The sequence below is a fragment of the Schistocerca serialis genome, chromosome 3 (assembly GCF_023864345.2).
Source record: "Schistocerca serialis cubense isolate TAMUIC-IGC-003099 chromosome 3, iqSchSeri2.2, whole genome shotgun sequence".
NCBI classification, from domain to species: domain Eukaryota; kingdom Metazoa; phylum Arthropoda; class Insecta; order Orthoptera; family Acrididae; genus Schistocerca; species Schistocerca serialis.
In genome coordinates this window covers 663641263-663663070 of record NC_064640.1, presented here as the reverse complement: position 1 = coordinate 663663070, position 21808 = coordinate 663641263, and the positions used below count along the sequence as shown (strand labels likewise).

General features: G+C 41.9%; 1 protein-coding gene across 1 annotated transcript in view; it reads right to left on the bottom strand.

The window, feature by feature from the left end:
* LOC126470544 (sarcosine dehydrogenase, mitochondrial) overlaps positions 1–21808 on the bottom strand; it is a 263068-nt gene that overhangs the window by 27437 nt on the left and 213823 nt on the right. Inside the window, exons 14-15 of the mRNA XM_050098476.1 lie at positions 17475–17731; positions 1566–1728 (exon numbers count right to left, since the gene is read on the bottom strand). Coding sequence (XP_049954433.1) covers positions 1566–1728; positions 17475–17731 — 420 coding nt within the window. The remainder of the gene's footprint in view (positions 1–1565; positions 1729–17474; positions 17732–21808) is intronic.

The following is a 21808-nucleotide window of genomic DNA, read 5'->3' as shown; positions in this document are numbered from 1 at the left end:
AGAGAAAGAATTGAAGGTGCAGAGACTTTATAAACAAATCAGGGTAGGAAGGAGGAGAACCAAAGGACCAGATATTGGCAGTCTTGCATTCGATAATGACCTGGCAACACTCACAGTTAATACAGAAACTGCAGTAAAGCAAATAGAGGTCTTGAAAAAGAAGGCATAAAAGTTGGACTACAGATCTCCTTTGAGATAACAAAACATGTGTCAAATGAAAAAGATCCAACAAAAAAGATCACAAAAAATATGGTGTGATCAAAGGAGCTCACAAATTCAAGTATCTTGGGAAGAAAATGTAGGCAAAGGGGATAGAAAAAGAAACCTATAAACAGAGAAATAAAAAGCTAAGTAGAGCATTCTGGAGGAATAGAAACATCTACAGCAAATCATGCCTGTCACATAATGTAAAAGTGAGACATGAGAACACTGTCATCAAGCTAGAACCCTCATACACACCAGAAACATTGATCATGAATCAGAAAGGTGCACTACAAAATATCAAGAAACTTGTATGAAGAATTATTAAGAAAATGCTAGGGCCCAGTAATGCAGAAGAAGGCTACAGATCATAGGGTAGATGAGAGACTGAACAGATAGCTAACATAGTACATGGCATGAAAATGGACTAAGGCTGATATTATAAAATAAAGTATGAAAATAAATAAAAATAAGATATGCAAGCATCATATGGTTACTGAAAAAAAAGTTTGAAGACTAAGAATTAATTAAAGAATGTGCTTTTGGGCAATTCATTCTTCCCATTGCATGATATGATCGCAACAGCTTTTAAAATGATTGTAAATTATTGTCGCAATGTCTTAGTTGTAATATAACTCATGTAATAACTTTATATATATCACAATATTTCATAATTTTGATTCTTTTTTTGTATTATATGTAGATAAAGTACACATCTAAGATACTGATCTCTCTGACATTTCTGGAATATGATTCATGTAATGCAATGGAATGTACAGTGTAATGTGCCATTATTGGCAAGTTCATTAGGAACAGAGCACTAGCTCTGTTGGGTGAATGATGGGGAAAGGAATACACTATTGCTGTATGTTAGCATTTGTTTTATTAAGTTATTATCTTGCTTAGTGTAATTACTGTTTGTACGCTCTAATGCAATTGTGCACTGTAGGTTATTGCTTTCTGTTTCACTACCAGTGATATGCTCAGGGACATTTGATATGCATCAGATGTTATATCCTCATTTTGAAGTGGTCTCATTGTTGCCTTTATAGTGAGTAGAAGCTGGGTCATTGGTCAAAGTGCTTTCAAGAATGTTTAACACAATGTAATTCTCCTTGCTTTGTGTATGTGTGCTTGGAAAATTATGATGATTTACTCTTTTGCTGACAGAGATAGTACCATTTATATCACTAGATTTGTATTTCTTTTCATCTCCTTCTCTTACTCCTCCTCTTTCTCCTCCTCCTCCACCTCCTCCTTCCCCTTCTCCTCCCCGTTGATAAGTAATCTTATATTATGTTTTAAAGTCTTGTGTCTTGTCTAAAATATAAAACTGAAAAAAAATGTCACCCAAACATACTTACTCTTGCAGTTGAAAAAATGTTAATCGTCTTCTTAAACCTTTTCGCTTCTCCACTTCAAGGGCAGCCTTACCAACATATTCTCCTTCATCTCTGCATGTCTCATCTAATCCACATTCAATAGGCAGGTCATCAGACCTTAAGTCATAATTCCATAAATGGTAACCTAGATGCAAAATAAATCTATAAAAATCATGTAGAAACAAACATTTTGCAAAAGAGAACAGAAAAAGAAAAATAAACAAGTGGTAGCTCATCAAAGTATACATTAGTAAAAACACAGACACTACACAAAAACAATTGGAACCAACAGCTAGATTTAAAAACCATAAAACAATAAAAAATTTGGCAGTTGCTTAGTAGAACTTTAAATGTCTCATTTGTTGGATGAAAAGAAAGGTGGGGGGGGGGGGGGGGACATTTCTTTGATTCTTACACTAATTATTTGGGCTCTCATGCAGCTGACATTATACGAACTGGATGTGGAATTACCTGATCCACATGTGCAACCTATACATAGTCAGCTAGATGGATAAACAGTCTATGATGTGTGGCATTGATCCAAGGATCGATAGGCCAGAACATCATATGTGTGTTATGTCTTTGAGTTGATCTTTTGTTTTGTATACTTCTGGGACCTCAGTTCCTGCCTAGTCTTCGACCTGTGCGTTTGTCGTGTAATGGAAGTATTGATGATTAGAAGAGAGAACCGTGTTCATTACCTTACCACCTTGATATCTCCTTCAGTGGTGAGCCCGAAGTTCGAATAATCTGTTGAACTGAGTACAAAATGACTACCGTGCCGGCTTCCGCATTCCACGTGGACCTTTGTCTGCTACACAATGGCGTTCTACAACACATCGCTGCCGCCTGGTTTTCACCAACAACAGCAACTAAATTCAAGCACGCCAGCTGTAGTCGGTGCCCAGCGTGGATTTCCGCAGTCCTATAGCCTCGAGAACCCAGGGACCTCGTCAGGTGCAGTGGTTTTAAACATGACACCAGAGATCTCCGACTCTGGCTTTGTTAGCCCCAAAGTGCTTCAGATTTTGCTGCACAGCAGTACAAGAAACCACTACACACTGGTACCCAACTTTAATGCAAGTACTGTAAATAGTGGGGAGCATAGTTTTCATAATGTACCACAACAGGACGCCTTTTTGAATGTGCACGCTCCACGTGTGTATCACTCCATGCCAGTTGCACACTGCGTGAATGACATTCGGCAGACTGTTACTCCGAGTGTTCATCAGTGCAATAATTTGAGTGTGTCAGGTTCCACCAAGCTCATCAGTGACTCTGTGATGGACAATTTTGCTGCAGATGTGGAGGACCAATTGCATAATAACCTATGAAGCAACCGCCGCGACCACTTTGACCTACCAGTGCAACAACCGGTCCCGCTTTGCTCCACACCGGGCTTTCTGCTAACGGATTTCACTTCCCCTCCAGCTACTACGAACACAACTGGCATGTCTGCTTCCTCTCTACCACCCTCATGACACAGAGTTAACTTTGACTTGCCTACTCCTGCGTCCGCGAGTGGCTGCCCGCATTCTTCGACCACCAGTTTGTTGAATCTACTGAAACTTCTGGCATCCAAACCTGCCCATTCAGAATTCTGGTTCAACCTGGTCGAGCAAACTTTCATGTCTGTGCACTTGATGACAACGCCCGTTTCACATGCCTCATGAACCACCTCCATGACCATGTCGACTTAATTTATGACCTGGTTAAGTCGCCTCCTCCGAACGACAGATCTCTGACCCAGCTGTGGCGATGCCTTCTCCTTCTCGTCAGTCAATGTGACCATGCGAGACACCACGCTCACCAAGATTTGGACAGAAAAGCTGCCTCTGTCTGTCCAAATGGCCATCTCCGCCTACAAAGATAGACCAAATAGTGAACGCTTGTGCACTGCCGACCGAGCTTACTCCGCTCTACTACGTGAATGCTGTGCCCAGCAGTCCAGCAGCTATGCCAGTTTCCAACCACAACCCGGACCCCAACGAGGGCCCCGCACTAAACAGAAGTCTGTCAAGCTCGCCGCACTACCAGCACCTTCATGTCCGAACAACAACAGCACATCCGATTCTGCAGAAGATTCTGGGCCGCCGCTGTCTGACCACTCGCAGGAGAAGACGTCCACCCATAAATACTGTTTCTTCCATGCAAAATTCGGGGAACAAGCATGCAATTGTAAACTGTTGTGCTCCTACCCAAACTTCAACTGCAAGTAGGCAGCGGTGCCACCTCCTGCAACATAAACAACAGGCGCCGTCCCACGCTCCACTCTGTGTCCAACACTAATGCTTCGAATGGATGAGTCTACGTCCGCGACTTGAACTCTGGCCCAAACTTTGTCATCGACACGGGCGCAGATGTTTCCCTACTTCCATCTTTTCTTGCTACCGAAAAGATCTGACTACACAAAACTGTCCTATGTGCTGTAAACTCATCTAGTTTGTTGTGCTTAGGTTCTACTTCATATGCAGTGTCCTCTCGCCTGAGTGCAACCTGAAGTGGTCCTTCCTGGTGGCTGACATCGACGATCCCATTTTGGGCATCAACTTTCTACGACACCACAAATTGTGGCCTGACCTCATCAAGAATACAGTGTTCTACCACCCTACGCAGGAACACATCCCGTCTGCTTCGTCGAGTGTCAGTGGTACTGCTAAACAGGTCCACCTGGCAAGGAAGTGTAATAACCCCTCCTCCGAGCTCTTGTCATGGACCAATAAGTGGCTCAGGGAGCGTGCTGAGTTTACATGCCTGTGCTTGGAGCAACTTGTGCTACACTGTCACCTCAACAACTTAAGTAATGAGTTATCTTCAGCACGGCAGCAGCTTGCAGCAGCTGACACCTTGGCAACACACAAGGTTAATCGGTGCCACTACAGTGTTCTCGCGCCCAAGTGCATTTCATGAACATGTGCCACATAAACTGTACAGTGTCTGCGCTCCTGCCAGTGTCTAACTGTGTTAATTCAAGCACACATTCATCCCCCTCCTCGCTTGGGCAGCTAACTTCCCAGTTGCAGGTTAATGTTTTTGATTTACTGCCAATGGCTGTTCATTCGCGCCCGCTACCGCCACCAAGCTTGACAGCAGCACCTTCGGTTACTAATAAACAGTGTACCAACCTTGTTTCACATAGCTCACTTGTTTGTCACTCCCAGCCACCCAACAGTTGGTACTTATGCAAACTTTCGCCGTCTACACCACAACCCAGCCTAGCAGCTGCCGCGCACACTATATCACAAACAGTCGCCTCGTGTACCACGTCGCGCTTTTCCATAGCTACAGATGGCACCGCCCACAAACTGCTTGCAAGATGGATTGACTATAGAGTTGCCATATGCCACAGATTTCACGGACGGCCCGCGATTTTGGGGTAAATGAAAACGTCCAGGCCGAAAAGGCAAATGTCTGCGATATTTGCTGGATTTGAAGTCAACTTCCGGTAATTTCAAAAATTGCTGTCAAAGAAGCAGCAATATGTTATCTCTTTGCCTTCACATTATATAAAATCCAAACAGAACAGAACAGCTTTCGAGATATGGAAACAATGGGCAGTCAGGCTCAGGCGTACGGTACATCCTCTTTGATTTGCGAGATTGCAAGTTGTCGATACAGTGGGCGGTCAGTCATCTCTGGCAATGAAGAGTATTATCCTCCTTGATTAGCTTGTTGAATGTTCGCATGGTTTGTCGTGCTTGCGATTTTGTTGTGTTATATTGTATTAAATAGTTGTTATTATTTGCCTGGTGGTTTAAAAATGTCGGCTAGATGGAAGGTTAAGTACAGGGAGGAATATACTGAACAGTTTCCAAGTATAGAGCGAGGAAGAACTGAATACGAAGCTTTCTTCAAAATTTGCGGGTGAGTAACATTATGATTATACACAGACCCATTGAAATCGTTGTTTTCCTAGAAAAATTATTCTATTATACGTTTTTCCTCTTCACAGTTCCTACATTTCAATCAGTAATGGAGGTAGATGTGATATTAATGACCACGTGCAATCGAAAAAGCATAAGACGGCAATGGGTTCATCATCTTCCAAACAACTCACCAGCCTTTTCAAAACACAGACAGAGGGTAATAAAGTAGCTGCAGCAAAAGCTGCATTTGCATTTCACTGTGTGAAGCACCATCATTCATACAACTCAAGTTCTTGCACTTCAAAAATTATCTCTCACGTTTTTAGTGACTCGAAAATTGCAGTAAACTTCTCCAGCGGCAAAACTAAAACAGAAGCCATCGTTAATAAAGTGATATCACCGATCATTGAAGACAGAACAAGGAACAGTCTATCGAAGGCCAATTATGTTAGTATTAGCACTGATGCTAGCAACCACAAGTATTTGAAAATATTTCCTGTTCTTGTGCAGTATTTTGATTATGACGAAGGTGTCCAAAGTAGATTGTTAAATTTAAATGAATGTGACAGTGAGGATTCTAGTACAATAACTGAGTGTGTATACAGTGCCATTTTACAACATGGGCTTAGTGATAAGGTATCTGTTTTGGTGGAGATAACACAAATACTAAGTTTGGGGGTGTTGCGAGAAAAGGAGAAAACAATGTGTACAAGAAACTTCAGAAGAAACTGAATAGGAAAATTTTAGGAGTAGGTTGTCCAGCTCATGTTTTGCATAATGCAATTCATACTGGTGCAGATGTCCTCTCTTATGATATTGAGAGCATTATCATAAAGGTTTTTAATTATTTCTCCATATATACTGTTCGTGTAGCATCACTAAAAGAATTTTCAGAATTTGTTGATGTGACACATAAGGACCTACTTAGACATGTAGCAAACAGGTGGCTCACCATGTTTCCTGCCATAGAGAGGTTCATCCACATGTTTAAGGCACTTAAGTCTTACTTTCTTTCACTTGATACATGTCCTTCCCTTCTCAAGAAATTCTTTTCTGATTCTGTTGGTCAAATGTATCTGCTCTTCTTGTATGCACAAATGAATCCTTTCCAGAGGGCAGTTAGCAGCATTGAGAGGGAAGACGCATCAGTGAATGAGGTAAGACTGGAGCTAGAAAATATACTGCAAATTTCAGGAGAGAGAAAACAGTGTGTTTTCGTTACGTCTAAAGTTAAAGAATTCATGTCTGACCTCACACAATATCAGCAGTCTACATTTCTAGGGGAAGTCTCTCTTTTCTATCAAACTGTTATTGATTACTTGATAAAATGGAGTAAGCCCTTGTCTGATATTAAACATTTTGACTGGATTTTGCTAAAGACTGTACCTTCATGGGAAAATGTTGAAAAGACATTCAAGTGGATGCATGAAAACACAAGCTGTAAATTGAATGAGTCCCTTCTCTTTGACCAAGTACTGAAATTAAAGTATGTTTTGGGGGAGGTCAAAGATGAAAGTTTTGAGAATATGATGTCACATAAGAAATGGGTGTTCTTCATTCATAATTGTATTTCTAGTGAGCAGTATTCAGAGTTGCTGAAAATTGTGGAATTTTATTTCTCCATTCCCAGTCATAACGCCAATGTAGAGAGAGTCTTTTCCCTCATGAATTCTCAGTGGACAGAAGAAAGGAATAGGTTAACAGTAAAATCAGTTAATGCAATGATGCAAATGCAGTACAATATGAAAAATGTAAGTTGCAGTGAATTTCATAAACTGATTGAGAACCAGATTAAGTTCCTTTCATCTATTCAGGGTTCTGAGAAATATGATTGGTATAAGAAAAGCTCAAATGATGACAATAGAACTTCGTGTACTGAATAATGTAATGCATATTCTTATTTTTTGTAATAAATGCTTTCTTAATGAAGCAGTCCTTCCTAAACTCTGGATCATTAATTAAATGCACATTTCCCTTAGCTTATGAGCATGAGGACTCCTTATTCCTCTTATTTCCTTCAATCAGCTACGGTGACCGTAAGTTTTGTCCTGGTTTTGGATTCCGAGATTATGGCAACCCTAACTGACTATCTCTTGCCGACCACGTCGTCTCAAGCCAGAACTCATGAAAGTGGCTCGCAAACAAATAGACGATCTCTTAGCAGCCAGCGTCATCAAACCATCTGCTGGATGCTGGGCCTTGCCTATCCGCTTCGTCACCAAAAGTGACGGCACCTGGTGTATGGTTTGCGACTATACTAAGTTGCAATCGCGTACTAACATAGACAAGTACCCAGTTCCTAATGTGGCGGACTTTAACCATGCTCTTGCAGGCGCCAAATATTTCTCGGTAGTGGACTGTAGGAGGGCCTATCATCAAATTCCGATGGCACCAGAGGATATTGAAAAGACAGCTGTTACAACACCTTTCGGCCTTTTCCAGTACTGGTTCATGCCCTTTGGCCTCTGCAACACTGCACAAACTTGGCAGACATTCATAAACAAGGTGCTGTTTCATCTGGATTTTTGTTTCATTTACTTGGACGACATTCTCATTTTCAGTCCTACTCTGCAAAAGAACAAGGAGCATTTGCAGATTGTTAAAGACACTGTTACCGCTGCCGGTGTTGAACTGAATAATAAGAAGCTCCATTTGCACCAGACATTGGTAAGATTCTTATGCTACATCGTGTCATCTGAGGGCCTCAGTCCTCCCGAGGATAAAATCAAACCTGTTTTGGATTTGCCACGCCCTCACTCGTTTAAGGAGCTGTGCAGGTTCATTGGAACAGTTAACTATTATAGGAAGCACTTGCCTGCCTCAGCCGAGGTTCAGGCTCCCCTAACAGAAGCCCTTGCTGGCAAAAATACGACTGGTATCTGCCCAGTCCCCTGGACCCCTGCCATGGAACAAGCTTTTGACAAAATGAAGCACCTACTAGCAAATGCAGTGACTGTTGCCCACCCACATCAGGACGCTACACTTTTATTACCGTGGATGCCAGTGATACCGCAGTAGGTGCTGTCCTCAGCCAAACTGTCGGAGATACTACCTCTCCTTTGCAGTTCTTTTCTAAGAAGCTCAATGGCGCTCAAAAAAAGTTCTCAGCCTTTGATAGGGAGCTCTTGGCAGTTTACGAGGCTGTGAAACACTTTCGCGCTGAGGTTGAGGGTAGGGACTTCTACACTTTAACCAACCATAAACCTTTGGATGCTGCTGTAAACAGACTGAACCTCCACCTAGATGCTTCCATCATTTGGACTTTATATTGCAATTTACCTCTGACATACGATACGTCAAGGGTGCAGATAATGTGGTCTCAGATTTTTTGTCTCGTGTCAGTGCTCTCACAACTCTGATAGACCTCTCTAACTTGCCTCAGTCACAGTCTGCCGACACGGACACTATGGACCTTATTTCTGATCACAGCTCATCACTCAAACCTGTGCGATCCACCTTTCTCGATGTCATAGGTGAGGTTTGGTGTGACGAATCAACTGGTACGCTGCGTCCGTTCATACCCAAACCTTTACAGAGACAAGTGTTCGACAAATTACACAACCTAGCTCATCCAGGTGTGAGAACCTCTACCAGCCTTATTTCAGAGCAGTTTGTCTGCTGCGACATGCATCGCTACTGCCAAGCCTGGGCCCGTGCCTGCAGTCCGTGCCAACAAAATAAAGTTTCGCAGCACACATCGCCACCACTAGGCAGCTTCACCGCTCCTCCCAGTCGCTTCCAGCACGTTCACATCAACTTGGTGGGCCCCTCACCCCCTCTAGGGGTTAAAGATACGTGATATCTGTTACAGACAGAACCTCTCGTTTGGTGGAAGCTGCCCCGCTACCCAGTATTACATCCGAATCAGTGGCACAATCCTTCATAGACACTTGGATTTCACGCTTTGGCTGCCCTGTTTACTTGATGACTGACCAAGGCCGTCAGTTTGAGTCTGCCTTGTTTTCTGAACTATGTATGCTGTGCGGCATCAAGAAAATTCGTTCAACAGCATACCACTCCCAAAGCAACGGCCTCGTGGAACGTTGGCATAGGACTCTTAAGACAGCCCAATGTTGTCATGGCCTCCTTTGGACAGAAGCCCTACCATTCATCTTGCTCGGTTTGCGGATCACTTTCAAGGAAGACCTTAAAGGCTCAGTGGTCGAGTTTGTCTACGGCCAGTCTCTTACACTGTCATGCGAACCTGTTGCTCCTACTCCAGTCGCCAAATCATCCGAACTGCTGTCCTTGGTAGAACGGGTGAGGTTACACTGTAACAAGCTTCAACTCCTGCCCCCTTCCAGCCGCACTCTGCCGCACACATATGATTCCAAGGCGCTCAACACTTGCAAATTTGTGTTCCTTGCTGATGATACCGTAAAAGCCCCGTTACAGCCCCCTTACACAGGCCCGTACAGAGTTGTCAAACGAACCAGTAACACAATGGACATTGTAATTAAGGACTCAGTAACAACTGTCTCCCTCAACAGGGTTAAACCTGCTCGTGTCGAGTTTTCCCCTACCTCACCCACCGTTGAAGAGACCACACTCTCTGGCCACCCTCGGCCTTCTTCCTCTGCTCATGATTCGAATAAGCTCACGCCTACACTGGCCCCGTCAATGAGCCCACACTCATTCCGGGGTTTTCCGCCTCCCAGCTCCCATAGCAGAGGCCCCAGCTCGCAGGGCTCTAATATAACAGTTCCATCTTCGTCTGACAGCTCACTGTGCCATTCTTCTAACCGGTGCAGCCCACAGGTTCCTGCCACGTCCACTCAGACATCACCATCTGACACTCACCCCTCTACTCGCAGCACACTGCCCTCACCATGCTACGGTTTCCCCACCCCACCGGCTCAGCATACCTCTCCGTTAGCAGGCGCCACTTACTAGCTCTCTACCCACGTTCATCCTAATGACATTTGTGGTTTATCTGTCATCATTAGTGGGGATACCGCTTAGTGCTGTTTGCGTGTGACGATTCGTGTGACTCGTTAGGTGGTGTGTCACAACGTGTAGTGAAGAGTTTCAAAATCTCACGAAGTGCTACGTCTGGCAACCTACGTGCTTATGTTAGGCCAAGTGGAAAGGTGATCATTAGGTTCCCTGCTGACGACATCCTTCCACACCAGTGTTCCTGCACCGGCCGACAACTATGACCACCGACGTCGCTTCAAGACTTCAGCATCAGCATTCCAGGATTTGCTCCACGCTCTCCTCCCACACGACCCGTGCCGTTAGACATGGAGGAACTCACTGTAACCCACTTAAACTCTTGCCAACCTCCCCCCCCCCCTTCAGGTACGTATTCCATACTGCAAGGGGGGGGGGGGGGGGGGCTATGTGGTGTCGATCCACGGATTGATAGGCCAGAACATCATACGTGTGTTATGTCTTCGAGTTGATCTTTTGTTTTGTATACTTTCAGGACCTCAATTCCCACCTAGTCTTCGACCTGTGCGTTTGTCGAGTAATAAAAATATTGATGATTAGAAGAGAGAACCATGGTCATTACCTTACCACCTTGATATTTTCTTCAGATGTATAATGCACCCCTGAGCCATAAATGCTGTCCCTGCAGTTCTCAACTCTGTAACACAAGTTTAGGGAGTCATAGCATTGGTTGTCACAGAAAATTAAAAGTCTCTGCTTCAAGCCATAACAGCTAGTTCAACATACTGAATGATGCCCCCAGGTAAACACTGAGTGCAGCAGATAACCCAAAACACCCAATCACAGCAGATTCAGTACTTGACAGTCAGAGCAATTTCCAACTGTTAATAAAAAGAAACTCACTGATCTTGTGCCCAACAGCAGCATTCACAGTAGGGCTCCACTGCAGCTGGTGCAACATTCTGCTGAAAAGTACTTTTGAAAAGTAGACCTCCAGCCACAGTCAAGAGCACCTGCAGCAGCAGCAGCAGCTCAAACAGCAGTAGTAACTGTTTGTACACTGAACTAAATTTAGCCTTTCTCTTCTGTGAAGAAGGGAATAATGTTAGTTCATTTACCTATTTTGAGTAGTATTTATTAACTTTTTCTATGTGGCTGTGTGTTTTTCCACCATTAGTGTTACATGATCTGACTTTTTAGCTCAGTTTAGTACATCAGCAGTATTTAGATTGCAACTAATGATTGCTTGGGTTAGTGTTATATTTGTTGTTTATATAGGAAAATTGTTTAAAACTGGATAGGAACTGCACATGCTGAATGTGAAATAAGTCAGAATTGAACACTGTCCAGAAAGAGTTGGTAATTGCACTGGCACAATTGACAGGCTGCTGCCCTGAGCTGCAGTGGTGTCAAGGCTCCAGGGGTGAAAGCTGTGGCACCTCTGGTGCCTGGTATCTCTGATGTTGCAGCACCTTCAGACATGTTGGATTTGAATGATACATATTCACCTAAGTTTGAATGATGAACAACAGATGTATCACAAGTCTCTAGGTAGAACTGGAACCGCCAGTGTGGCTATCTCCTTACTACTTAAAATCTGGTTTGATGTGTTGGCCTTTGCCAAAAGTACATCTAAACCAGCAGAGGACATGTCATCTGTAGGAACTAGGGCTGACCGTCAAGGACAAGTGCAGAGGTTTGGTTTCCTCCATTCTTAGGCAGCTGTTGGAGACTCTTAGAGAAATACTAACAAAGAGATAGAGGGGCTGGCCAGTATTTACCTCAGATCAGTATAGCCGATAGAAACACGAAACAGAACAGAAAATTTTCGTATCCTAGCTTTCAGAACTTTGTTCCTTCGTCATGGAGGAGAGAGGGGAAAAAAGGGGAAGAAGGGAAAGTGGCTTCAGTTACTCACAACCCAGGTTATGAAGCTCCAGGGGAAAAGTAAACAGCGAGGGTAGCAAAGATGGAGGCATGGTTGTCAGAGTGAAGCCAAAGATATTCTACTGTAAGTGGTTCAAATGACTCTGAGCACTATGGGACTTAACATCTATGGTCATCAGTCCCCTGAACTTAGAACTACTTAAACCTAACTAACTTAAGGACATCACACAACACCCAGCCATCACGAGGCAGAGAAAATCCCTGACCCCGCCGGGAATCGAACCCGGGAACCCGGGCGTGGGAAGCGAGAACGCTACCGCACGACCACGAGATGCGGGCTACTGTAAGTACTGTGCCAGCTTCAAACCAGAGAGGATGCATACAGAAGTAAAGAGGTATATAGTATAGAGATAAACACAACTATGTAGGATGATAAGATGCGTGAATGGCTAAAGAGGAAAGGGAAAGAGGAGAAGACTGAAGAGTAAATGGGAGTGAGGTTGATTAACATAGGTTCAGTCCAGGCGGATGGCGGGATGAAAGGATGTGTTGGAGTGCAAGTTCCCATCTCCGCAGTTCCGAGGGACTGGTGTTGGGTGGGAGAAGCCAAATGGCACATATGGTGTGTCAGGTACCTAGGTCCCTAGAATTATGCTGGAGGGCATGCTCTGCTACTGGGTATTGGACATCTCCAAGGCGGATAGTTCGTCTGCGCCTGTTCATGTGCTCAGCCAATTTAGTTGTCGTCATACCAACGTAAAAGGCAGTGCAGTGCAGGCATGTCAGCTGATAAATGACATGTGTTGTTTCACATGTGGCCCTGCCTTGAATTGTGTATGTTTTACCAGTAGCGGGGCTAGAGTAGGTGGTTGTGGGAGGATGCATGGGGCAGGTTTTGCAGTGGGCTCGGTTACAGGGGTAGGAACTGCTGGGTAGAGAAGGTGGTCTGGGAATATTGTAGGGTTTGACAAGGATGTTACAGAGGCTAGGGGGGTGACAAAAGGCAACTCTGGGTGGTGTGGGGAGAATATTGTCAAAGGATGATCTCATTTCAGGGCTTGACTTGAGAAAGTCATACCCCTGGCGGAGTAATTTGTTGATGTATTCGAGGCCAGGATAATATTGGGTGACAAGGGGGATGCTTCTGTGTGGTCTGGGAGTAGGAACATTGTTGTTGGATGGGGAGGAATGCATTGCTCGGGAGATCTGTTTGTGGACAAGGTCTGCAGGATAGTTGAGGGAGAGGAAAGCACCGGTCAGGTTATTGGTGTAATTGTTGAGGAATTCGTCACTGGAGCAGATACTTTTGCCACGAATACCTAGGCTGTAGGGAAGGGAGCGTTTGATGTGGAATGGATGGCAGCTATCAAAGTGAAGGTACTGTTGTTTGTTTGTGGGTTTGATGTGGACAGAGGTGTGGATGTGAAGTTCAACAAGATGAAGGTCAACATCCAGGAAGGTGGCTTGGGTTTTGGAGAAGGACCAGGTGAAAAGAGGAGTTGAGGTTATGGAGGAAATTAAGGAGGGTTTCTTCACCATGAGTCCAGACCACAAAGATGTCATCTATAAACCAATACCAGGCCAGGGGAAGCAGCTGTTGGGTCTTCAGGAAAGCCTCTTCCATCTGGCCCATGAAGAGGTTGGCATAGGATGGAGCCATCCTAGTTCCCATGGTCATTACCCTGATTTGTTTGTAGGTCTGGCCTTCAAAAGTGAAGTAATTATGGGTGAGGATGAAATTGGTAAATGTGATAAGGAATGAGGTTTTTAGAAGGTCTTCAGGTGGGTGTTGGGAGAGGTAGTGTTCAAGGGCAGAGAGACCATCAGTATGTGGGATGTTTGTGTAAAGGGATGTAGCATCTATGGTGATAAGAAAGGTTTCAGGTGGGAGGGGAGTGGGATTGGATTTGAGGTGTTCTAGGAAATCGTTTGTGTCTTTGATGTAGGATGGGAGTCTGCGGGTGATAGATTAGAGGTGTTGGTCTACCAGAGCTGAGAGACATTTTTTGGGGCTTTCCTCTTCCGCAACTATCCTGGAGACCTTGCCCACAAACAGATGTCCTTAGCAATACATTCCTACCCATCCAACAACAATGTTGCTACCCCCAGACCACACAGAAGCATCCCCCTTGTCACCCAATATTATCCTGGCCTCGAATACATCAACAAAATGAAGAGCAAAAGGTTTGTCACAGATTCGATTAGAAAATGCAAAGGCACCACAGAGAGGTTTATCCAGCTCCAATAACAGATGCTGCAAAAGAGGTACTGTGCATTATTGTGTAGTTTACTGTTAAAATTCAGAGTGTGTACATTCTTAGAAGTCAACAAATATGTTTCTTCCTCCTACCTATACTTCGTGAAAGGGCTATGAAGATATAGTTAGAAAGATTTGAGCTGACACAGAACCTTAGCAACAACCATTCTCCTTTTGCATGATTTTTAACTGTAACAGGAAAGGTAGGAAGTGACAGTAGTACATGACAGTGGTACACAATTCCCCATCTACCACATATTATAAGGTCACCTGTGGACTATGAGTATAAATGTAGGTTTAGGTTTAGATGGAAATGTAGAATCATCTTTCTGATTCTCTTTCAATTTATGAAACTGTTACATTAGAATGATTACAAGGTCAATTTAAGAACTGAAGATGAAATACCCAAGAAAATAATTTTTGGTGTAATAAATGAAAATTTTGAGGGAAAAATTGCTAATCCCCTGTAACTCCTCAGAATTCTACTTGATATTTTGTTTTAACAAGGTTATGCATGCTAACAGACTTGTGTAACAAACTCTAAAATAGCAGAAATTTCCACATAATGCAGACAGTATACACTGTGGTTGATAGGGGAAGCTAAGTTGAACATGATTTGACAGTTATAGTACATGCAGAACACAGTATTACACCACAGCACTCTGCTTTGAAGAGATATGTTTACAATGAGATCATACTCTTTCATGCTTCCTTACGAGAAATTTTTCAGTGAGCTTGAGAGAGTCTTAAGAAAGTTTAATTTATCCATGGAGGATGCCTCTCACATATCCACATTTGACCAGTTCTTGAATATTGTTTGTTACTCTTAGACCCTTACAAAGTAGTATTAATCGAAGAGCTAGAAAAATTAAATCTGAGCTATATGTCTCATTATGAATTTGTTTAGTTAATGTGAGATTATCCCAGAAATGCTTGACAAACTCCACCAGGAGATGCTACAAGAAACAAGCTATACATCCTCCAGAGCCTTACTCTAAAATTCCAGAAGTCACATTCCAACACAAGTCAAGAAATATGTTACTTCTTCCAACTTATGTCTCATTTTATGACAATGAGAACAAAATTGGAGATTTTTGGCATACACAGGATGTTACCAACAGTCTTACTTTCTGCATTTAGCTCCAAATAATATAGAAAAGGAGGTTAACAATTCCAATACACCACACACCATAAAAGAGTTGTTTGATAAGTCTGATAAATTTCCATGAAAGCATAGAATGTTCTTGTTGCACATTAATGTTAGGTAGGCTTGATTACTCCAAGGATTGTATAAAGAATTTCAGTAATGTTAGCATGCAGTTCACTGTTAACAGCTGTCTGAATTGGTCAGTGTGTAACTGCAATTGAAAATGGAAAAAACTGAGTTTCATGCTGTTAGTAAAGATTTACATTTGAGTGGTTAACCTGGTGCACAAATCAAAACAGAATTGGGTGGAGCTCACAAAGACTCTGCACTATAATTGGAAACCATTTAATTTGGATTAATGAATTTAAACATGGTTGGACAAACACCAAAGATGAAGAATGCTCCAGCTGTCCAACTGAGGTCACCACTATGGAAACCATCAGCATAATCCATGATATGGCAGTGCAAGATCATTGAATAAAAATTCATGAGACTGCTGATATTATAGGCATCTCAAATGAGTGAATTCATAATATCCTGCATGGAAAATTGGCTATAAAGGAGCTGTATGTGAGACGGATGCTCTGATTGCTCACAGTTGACCAAAAGGGCATTTATTACAACACTTCAACACAATGTCTGGTGATGTTTAGTTGCAGTTCACAAGAATATTTGTGTTGATTTGTGACCTTTGATGAAGTCTGGATCCATCATGACACACCAGAGTCAAAATGGTAGTCAAAACAATGGACAAGGGCTGGTGAAAATGGACCAAAGAAGGCAAAGACCATTTTGTTAGTTGGTAAGGTGATGGCCACTGTTTTTTGGGATCAACAGTGAATAATCCTCACGGATCACTTGGAAAAATGCAGAACCATAACCAGACCCTATCATGCTTTGTTGTTGGATCATACAAAACTTATGATGGCTGAAAAAAGACCAAGGTTGACATGTAAAAAGTGCTATTTCATCAGGATAATGGACCATCTCACACATCAGCAATAGCAGTGGAAATATTGCATGGACTGGGCTTTATACTGGTTCCTCACCCAGCCTATTCACCAGACTTAGCCCCCAAATGACATCTTTCTATCATCTAACTTGGAACTTTGGCTTGCTGGGAAGAACTTTTCATCAAATGAGAAAGTGATAGTTGCAGTCAATGTGTTTTTTGCAGAGTCCAACAGAAACTATTTTCCTGATGGGATGATAAAACTGGAGGATCACTGGACCAAGTGTATATCCTTAAATTTGACTATGTTGAAAAGTAAAGTGAACTGTTTATGAAACAAACATTTTTTCTTCCTTTTTTTACTGGTCTTATCAAACCACTCTTGTATGGTGACTTGCGAAGTTCAGATGTAGGTGTAGATGTTAACTTCCACTTACTTATGCAGTTGAAGTCAAGTACAAGGTCTTACCGAGGTGGTACCCTGAGTTGTTAGTAATGAAGATATCAATAATTTTAATTTATGAATATTCATTTATGATTAAGTTGCAGAAGTTTGTCATGCATATCAGCTTCCCATCTGATTACAATGTTCTCAAGGTGTATTGTTCATTGTGACATTTGTTCTGAGAGCAGGTTTCTTTCGCCAGTTTAACAATTTGTGAAATGTATAACAGCCCACATTGCCAATGAATCCAGCATATATTAACTTCAAAGATTGTCAGAAACTTATCTTTTCATCAGCATACCTGATGATAACTTTTTCTCTTGTCTAAAAATTGTACATTTATACCAGAATGATCCTTCCATTGACCTAGGGCAATCATTATAGCTGCCTGGAAAAAAGAATCACACAAGAAGAATTTTTGCTACTGTATTGTTCTTCACTTACCAGTTTCACAGCCAAGGGAGTTGAGTGCCCTAAATCCAGCCAGTCGCAGACCATACTTCTTTCCTTGTTCTGTAATAGCTTTATAAATTGGTAAACAAGATTCCCATGGTATGTGAATTTCCCAGCCTAGTTCACCTACATAGCTAATCCTGAATGCTCGACAAAGATGTCCTGCCAGCTGAATCAGCTGTGTTGTTGAGTAAGGAAATGCAGAGTCTGATAGGTCAGTGTTGGTAATACACTGCAACAGTTCTCGACTGAAAATGATATGTATTACAAAGATATTACACTGTACAAAATACAATTCACATATGGAAGAAATTATTTTAAAAATAATATTCTTCTGCTAACAAGAAGCATTACAAACAACTTGAAAGTAAGAATCTAACTTTATTGACAAAAAGGTTATAGTGCAATGAACACATTAATATATAATATTACCTTTCATTAAGATTTCATATGTTTTATTTTGTTTTGCTTTGTTCATCTGAGTTTCACTTTCTATGGGCAAATATTTTTCATTTAAAATAATGTTCAGTGATAAATTAAGCATTTATAAGATATTTCTATAATATATAACCATGAGCAACTGAATTAGAGATAGCTACTGTGTTGGAGAAAGAAAATTTCTGTCACCATTTGATAGTTTGGCACGTCACATGATTTGGACATTATCAGAGTTCATGGAAACCAAGTGCAGATTGTACATGATATGTGGTGCCACTGCATTTGATCATTGGTGACCGACACATAGAACAGTCCATCTCTGACGCTGTGCAGGCTCTGTGATTTCCATGTGTCTCTGTGTCAAAATTATACTATGAGTGCCTCAATTTTTGGAAAACCATAACCAGGAGAGTCAAATGCCTGGGCAAAAATGTGTTGGTGATGGGGATCACTGCCAACTAAAGTGAACTGAATTAGCAGAGAACAGGGGCACTGACCAGCAGATCACCTTCTTGTTCAATAATGGACAGCAACTGGTGAGCAGGCATATGATCTAAAACTACTTTCTCATTATGGGTCTCTCACATGTAACTCTGCTCAACACAAGCATCTAGGTACCAAGATAAACTTGAATGTGAAGACATCACCAAAAAATACTGAAGCATGGGAAGAGGGCACTAGGACTGCAAATTTGTTGAACATTTTTGCACATGCTGATTGTAAGGTATAAGCACACTGAAAACTAGATGACATGATGCATCCCAGCTGCTAACAGCATATTGTTGAGGCAGATGGTGAAGGTATTTTATGGTAGGGAACATTAACACTGGAGCCGTTAATATGCTTGTCATTGAATCCCAGTGGCAACCAAACCTTCCTCAGGATAAAACTCACTGCACCCACAGCATTTGATAAGCTACATGGGGCTCCTGGGTCACGTAAAATGGTGAGCATCACAGGGAGCTCAGCCTTCACTGGCTGGGTACAAGTTTGGTGAACCCAAGGTCCTAGGATGGGGAACAGTGAGCGCTAAAGTATTTGCTTGTGTGAGTGGTGAAGGTGCATGCAGAAATGACAGCTGTCCAGGAGACTGGAAATAATAACCTTTTTATTCTGGATACAATTATAAAAAGCAATAACACAACTGAGTACTAATCATACAGTGTAGGCTTTCACAGTCAGTGTCTTCTTCAGTTAAAACTTGCAGGCTGAAAGGCCAGTGGTCAATATGTAAAACTGCTTCCTGACACTTCATTTCCAACTGTGGGAGACCTCTTCCAAAGTAAAACAGCTACTGCCACTAAGGCCTAAGAGTAAAAACTTTCCTGATGTGATCCTTAATTTTATTAATGAAAGGGAGAAAAACTTTTCCAGATTGTTTCCATTGTTGCTCAGTACTTCCAGTTTCTTTTCTTCTTTGATGGCATGCTCAATCAATTTCCTTAAGAGCATATCCATTTTTCTTGAAGGACAACTGTAAATGATTTAATTCATCTGGCAAAAAAACTGGCTCACAGATGTTGTTGGTTCTGTCCACCAAGGTTTTTATGACACCTCTATTTTGTCTAGGGTGAAGGTTTGATTCCTTGTGGAGGTATCAATCAGTGTGCGTGTCCTTACTGTGTATCTTATGGTCCAGAGTCCTGTTGAGCCATTTAATTACAGATGAATCCAGAAAATTAAGTGACCATTGTCTCTTTCTCCATTGTAAACTGTATCTTTGGGTTAATACCACATAGATACACCAAGAAGATGTCCATCTCCTCTTCCCCATGATTGCACACTACAAAGGTACTGTCCACATAATGGTAAGACTTAGCTGGTTTTTTGCTGGCCATCTGCAGTGCCTGCTGTTCAATGAACTTCTTAAATAAATTAGCAACAGTTAGACTTAGAGGGCTGACCATAGCGGCCCCATCGATTCATTCATAAAATTCATTGTTGTATTGGAAATAAATTGTGGTAAGGCATTGCCTAAATAAAGTCACTACATTAGTCAGAAAAAATCTGTTATGTTTGAAATAGTTGCGTTTACAGGAACAATAGTAAACAGGGACACTACATCAAAGCTGACCTGATTAGCACTTGCACTGATGTTAATCTCCTCTAGTTTTTCAAGAAAATGCACATAGTTTTTAATATAACTGTTAGTTCTACCAAAATATGGCTGCAGAAGGAGGTGAGATTTCAGGCCACCTTATGGATGGGAGATCCTATGGCAATCACAATCAGTCTCAGAGGAACATTAGGCTTAGGCACCTTTGGGTGGCAATATAGTCTGGATGGATAAGCTTATGTTCTGCAGAGCTGTGTGTTATTGTCTGAAGAGAAAGGAGACTGTTTTGCCAGTTGATTGGTGGTTCTTACAATTTTCATTCTAGGATCCTTCTGAAGCTTTTTATAAGTAGTTGAATCCAAAAGGTCAAAAATCTTCTTGTGATAATCTTCAATCTTCATCAAAACTGTGACCTTACCTTTGTCAGTTGTAAGTACAATGATGCCCTTATTCACACTGATCTCCCTCAATGCCTTTCTTTCCATTGGAAACAAATTACTGTTAGGTGGCTTCACTTTTCATAATATTCTGTGCATTTCTGTCCTAATTTCATCAGTGGATTGTGATGATAGCAGCCAGATTCCTGCCTCAGCATTTACTATAATGTCCATTGTGTGAACTGCTGGTGGTGTCACTGCAAAACTACATCCTTTCAATAGAACTTAACTTCTTCTTTGGTTAATTCTCTCCCAGACAGGTTAATAACCATTCAAGAATTGGCACAACTGATGTTTCAGGCCTGCCTCTCTGTAAGCCATCAAACTTCCTCTTCTGCCTACTTTGTGACATTTCTGCATTGAGTTTTGTAGTCCTGAATATTAGCCCATCCACCTTATTCTAGTCACAGCAGTGCATTACATTACTGACATAAATGGAGATATAACAGCTTACTGATAATTGCCACCAGTTCTTGCCATATCTGGTAGATCTGCTTCCATAGCATCACTAGTTTATGTTGTATTAAATACAGTTAGCTTGTGCTGAGTAGAAAATTCTCCTCACCTTCAGAAATTTGTGAAATGTCACAGTATCCCGGCAGGGTAACAGGAAAGTGAGCATACATGGTTGTTGAGTTGTCCCTCCAGTTGCTGAACCAATACTGACATATCCTCCCCACAGGGGTGTTTAATCATACAATGTAGAGTTTCATGACAGATGTTTTCTTCAGTGAAAACTTCCAAGATGAGAGGCTGTGGTCAGTATACAAAATTGCTTCCTAATTTTTTGCCTCCAACTGTGAGAGAAATCTTCTGAGGTAAAATAGCTACTGCCACAAAGGCTTGAGGTGGGGTTCACATTTATTATAGAGCACATATAGGGTCCCACCAAACATTCCATGATGCCAACTCTATGATTATGATTACTTCTGGATGGTGTCATCATTCTTGATTAAAAATAAAAATAATCACCTGTCATTCTGTTGGCACAAAGTCAACATCCATATTTTATCTAACTTCAAACCATCTTCTTTTCTATTAAAATTATTGTTGTGTTTGTGAATCTCTATTGATTCTATGTACATGCATGCATGATAATGTGATGTCCTTGCTAAAACACTTATCTCACTGAATTTTATTTCATGGTTCCTAACTTGAATAACATGTTCTGCTAGGGCCTAGTTTTTTGGTATGTCTTAGGCTACAATACCTTTTTTGTTCAGTTGTTCTGGCATTGACACTTCTTTTCAAAGTTTAAATATATACTTGTACACAACCATATGGAATTTTATATACCCCAGGTGTTGCTAGGGTGTGCCGTATATCTTTTGCCATTCCTAAATATTCATTAACTTTTTTGGTGGGTATGAAGGTCATTTCAATCTCATGCTTGG